Genomic DNA, 4,646 nt, shown 5'->3' on the forward strand with positions numbered 1-4,646 from the left:
GCCCGCGGGCAGAGCCGACGGCAAGCCCGGCGACGACTCCCGCATCCGCCGGCCCATGAACGCCTTCATGGTGTGGGCCAAGGACGAGCGCAAGCGCCTGGCGCAGCAGAATCCGGACCTGCACAACGCGGTGCTGAGCAAGATGCTGGGTAAGTGCCCGCCGGCCTCCCCTGGGAGCCCTGAAGCCCCCCGGCACTGCCCAGGCTCCCAGGCGGCAAGAGGGAAGCCCCACTTCGGGGCGAGGGGCCTCCTAACCCGAATCCTAACTCTGAACTCGGGTGGGGTGAGAGCAGACGAACACCCGAGGGTGCTCCTAACCCTAATCCTAACTTTAAAGTCAAGCGGGATGAGAGCAGACGCTGCAGGGCAACACCCAAGGGTGCTCCTAACCCTAATCCTAACTCTGAATTTGAGTGGGATGAAAGGAGATGCCGCAGGGCAACATCCAAGGGTGCCCCTAACCCTAAACCTAACTTTAAACTCAAGCGGGATAGGAGCAGACGCTGCAGGGCAACACCCGAGGGTGCTCCTAACCCTAATCCTAACTCTGAATTTGAGTGGGATGAAAGGAGATGCCGCAGGGCAACATCCAAGGGTGCCCCTATCCCTAATCCTAACTTTAAACTCAAGCGGGATGAGAGCAGACGCTGCAGGGCAACACCCAAGGGTGCTCCTAACCCTAATCTTAACTCTGAATTTGGGTGGGATGAAAGGAGATGCCGCAGGGCAACATCCAAGGGTGCCCCTATCCCTAATCCTAACTTTAAACTCAAGCGGGATGAGAGCAGAGGCTGCAGGGCAACACCCGAGGGGGCTCCTAACCCTAATCCTAACTCTGAACTTGAGTGGGATGAAAGGAGATGCCGCAGGGCAACATCCAAGGGTGCCCCTAACCCTAATCCTAACTCTGAACTGGGGTGGGATGAGAGGAGATGCCGCAGGGCAGCCCACCCCGTAACAAGTTCGGTGGGGCCGAGCCGTTGTAACGGGGTGTCGTGTGCGTGTTCCCCTTGCAGGCCAGTCGTGGAAAGCCCTGAGCACCAGCGACAAGCGCCCCTTCGTGGAGGAGGCAGAGAGGCTGAGGCTTCAGCATCTGCAAGATCACCCCAACTACAAGTACCGCCCAAGGAGAAAGAAGCAAGCCAAGAAAATCAAGAGGATGGAACCCAATATCCTTCTCCATAACCTTTCCCAGCCTTGCAGTGACAGCTTCGGCATGAATCATCACAGTGGCAGCCAGCCTGCCCACCACCAGCCTCCCCCACTGAACCACTTCAGAGAACTCCACTCCATGGGGTCAGATATTGAAAACTATGGCTTGCCAACTCCTGAGATGTCTCCCTTGGATGTCTTGGAACAGACCGAGCCAGCGTTTTTCCCTCCTCACATGCAGGAGGACTGCAACATGATGCCCTTTAGAGGCTACCACCCCCATCACCAGATGGAGTTTCCCCAAGACAAGTCCATTGGGCGGGACATGGCGATGCCGTACGCTCAGACCCCATCGCATTTGGCCGATGCTATGAGGACTCCCCACCCATCTAGCATATACTACAACCAAATATGCTCTGGACCTCAGAATGGCCTTTCTACCCATCTGGGCCAGCTGTCACCCCCTCCTGAGTCCCACCACCTTGACAGTGTAGATCACTTGAATCAAACTGAGCTTTGGACAGATGTTGACCGCAATGAGTTTGACCAGTATTTGAACATGAGCAGGACTCGTCCTGAACCTTCAGGACTCCCTTACCATGTCTCCCTGTCCAAAGTGACTCCTAGAAGTATCTCCTGTGAGGAGAGCAGTTTGATATCTGCATTGTCCGACGCCAGCAGTGCCGTCTACTATAGCCCCTGCATCACAGGTTAGACTTGTCCCGTTGTACAATGTGTTTGCCCAGGAGAATCTCAGGCCTACCAGAGCAGAGTCTCCTTTTAAAAAGAAAAGCCATCTTCTTTTAACCATGAGCTCCATAATATTTAGAGTATCTCATTAAGTGCATCGCTTTAAAAAAAACACAAACAAACCATGCCGAAGTCACTGATATACCATATAACTATATAACACAGATACGTTTTCCAAAGCGGAGGGCTAACTCGTGCACCAGGTCAGCCTAGGGCGCTCCACCTCTTAACCCTGCACCTTTTGGAGAATACGGCAAAGCTTCATACACATTGTTTTAAGCAGGACATAGCTGTCATTTCCAACACCAAGTAGTTCTACCCTCTTTTTAGACACCCGACAGTGAATCACGTCTAAAGCAATCGTGATCAGGGTTGCCCAACTTGGACTGCCTTCGTGTTTAAATGAAGGGCAGGCTCAATTGCATGGAAATTTGGGGGAATGTCTCGATGCAGTTGTTTTCAAGATTGGGCACCTGCTTGTGACGTGCTTTAATACGGTTTTCACTGTATTATCAGCAATATACTTTAATTGGGCAACAAGACTATATTTTTACTAAGCATTTTTATATAGAAAATGATATTTAATGTGTCTGGGGTTTTTTATTAGACTTTTTTTAAAAAAAATAAATAAACCAAAGGATATCCATGAGATCTAAAGCATTTATGTAGCAAAGCTGGATTATTATTATTATTTTTTTTTTTTTTAAGGAAAAAAAGTTTTGGAGAAAGGGAATTACAGTGTAAATGATGTAGAACAATTGACTGGAATTTTTTGTACCAGAGAATGTATGTCTGCAAACACTTTTATTATCTAGATCTGCGCGGCGAGCAAGTGATCTTTATCCTGGCTAATTAAAACATCTTCCTCTGATTATTTCCATCTTGTGTGCTTGTTGTGTGAACACATATTTTCCGCAAATATATGTTTTCCCAACCGTTGCCAGATTTTTGTATCAGTTGGTTCATGCTTTGACAGCCTAGCAATTGTATTCATTTTCAAAACTCACCCGCCAGCGCTGTCGACCATGTAAAAGCTCTCCAAATAAAGATAAATGGCAGGCGGCCGGGGTTCAGAGAGCGCTCACGGATCCAGCCCTCGCTGCTGGGTCTTTCGATACGCGCCCTGTCCTTGGCTCTTCCTCTGTAAGTGTAAGAGACGTGTTCTTCTGGAAAAGCATCTGTTCTTGGAGAAAAGGCATTGAATAAAACATGTGATATCCTTCTCTGGACATGCGTGTGCCCGTGTGTGGTTCTTGTTTGGCTAGTGGGGCTCTCCGGACCCCGTCCTGCAGGGATATCCCGGAGGGGACACCCGTTGGAGTCCAGGCAGCTCGCTGAACAGGGATCGTAAAAGCTGCAGATGGAAAAGGCCCGTCCCCTGCCAGGACAGGCTTCTCCCTTGCAACACTTTTCCTAGTGCTTTGTTCCCTCCGGTTATGAAATGTTCCAAGCAACGGGATTTCCGCTAGGACCCTTCTCACCCATTACTACTCTTTTTCCAGAAGGCCAGTTTACGTGCTCTTTTCCTTTGTTTAACCCATTCCCAGGCCCTGGTGAGACACCCTAGGTAACCCCATCCCTCTAGGGTCCTTTATCCCGTCCACATGGATCAGGTTTAATTCCTGGGAGGGGGGGTGTTGCTTTTGTTTCGTGTTTTTGGGGGGCTCGCTGCAGCATTTGGACCAGAACATTTAACAAAAGACAAAAATGGCAATCTGTTCCCTAACACACCCTCAGCATCCGTTCATTGAACGGCCGTGATTTAAAACAGATTGATATTGCCAAAAAAGGCTGTTTAAAAAAAAAAAAAAGATGACGAGAAGGAGATTGTTGCTGCCGCTGCTCCTGGCAGGAAACTGCCCTTCAGTGGGAGATGGGCATTTGAACAAATGACACTCATTTCCACGCTTCTCCCAAATTAAACTCATGACTTAAGTCTTGGCCCACTTCTGTATGTGAAGCAGTCATTTTTTTTTTTTTTAACTTTATTTTTTGTTTTTTGGGTATGTTGCTGTTTTGGGGGTTTTTTGCTCTTGCTAATACATCCCCATGCAATTACCAACATGGACTTTGCTGTGTTTCCATATACAGTATGCAAGCAGGGGGAAGACATGGAAAAATGACATCATTGCCCACACGGGGGAACTGGCTTTGGGCCACGAATGGTGTGCTTGCATGTGCCAGAGTCGCTGGCCGCAACAAACAAACAAAACACGAACAGAGAAGCATCCTGTGTGTCTGCAGATGACTATGAAAGGAAACAGCCCTCGACAAGCTGCAGCCGGGACGAGTCCCCATGGCAGCCTGGAAGGAAGGAGTCAAGGCCTGACTTCTTTTCCAGCTCACAGATCCCAGGTACCTTGCCTAGGACCATGCGATCACTTCCTGCACGCTTCGACACCCCCTCTCCCATCGGCCCCCGAGCAGAGCAGGGAGAGGTAAGCGAGCGATTAGATCACGGAGGAAGCGTTAGTTGTTTTCTGCAGCACAGCTCCCCGTCCTTGCCCTGGCCGTCCTTCCCCAGTTCTCCTAGGATCCCAGAGGAAAATGAGAGCAACACAGGAATCTCCTCTTCCCCGGCTGCAATTCATCCTCCCCGCACCCCCTGCTTTCTGCTGATCAATTGCTGAAAGCAGGGCTGGCAATAAAGGGCAATGTTTCCAGGGCCTAAGTGACTGAGGCATGTTTTAAAGTTTCCTCTGCATCCTTCCTACAGGGAGACAGCTTTTCCCACCAGTGCACCC

The 4,646-nt window shown here is 49.8% G+C and overlaps 1 protein-coding gene across 1 annotated transcript; it reads left to right on the forward strand.

The window, feature by feature from the left end:
• Nucleotide 1: 1 nt before the first annotated feature.
• Nucleotides 2-3,131, forward strand: SOX18 (SRY-box 18; the record flags this gene model as incomplete). The annotated part of the gene is made up of 2 exons (XM_006021697.2): nucleotides 2-149; nucleotides 1,017-3,131. Coding segments are annotated over 2 exons (999 nt in total), but the record flags the coding sequence as incomplete, so codon positions are not given.
• Nucleotides 3,132-4,646: the final 1,515 nt, after the last annotated feature.

Source organism: Alligator sinensis, unplaced genomic scaffold (assembly GCF_000455745.1).
Source record: "Alligator sinensis unplaced genomic scaffold, ASM45574v1 scaffold752_1, whole genome shotgun sequence".
Classification (NCBI taxonomy): domain Eukaryota; kingdom Metazoa; phylum Chordata; order Crocodylia; family Alligatoridae; genus Alligator; species Alligator sinensis.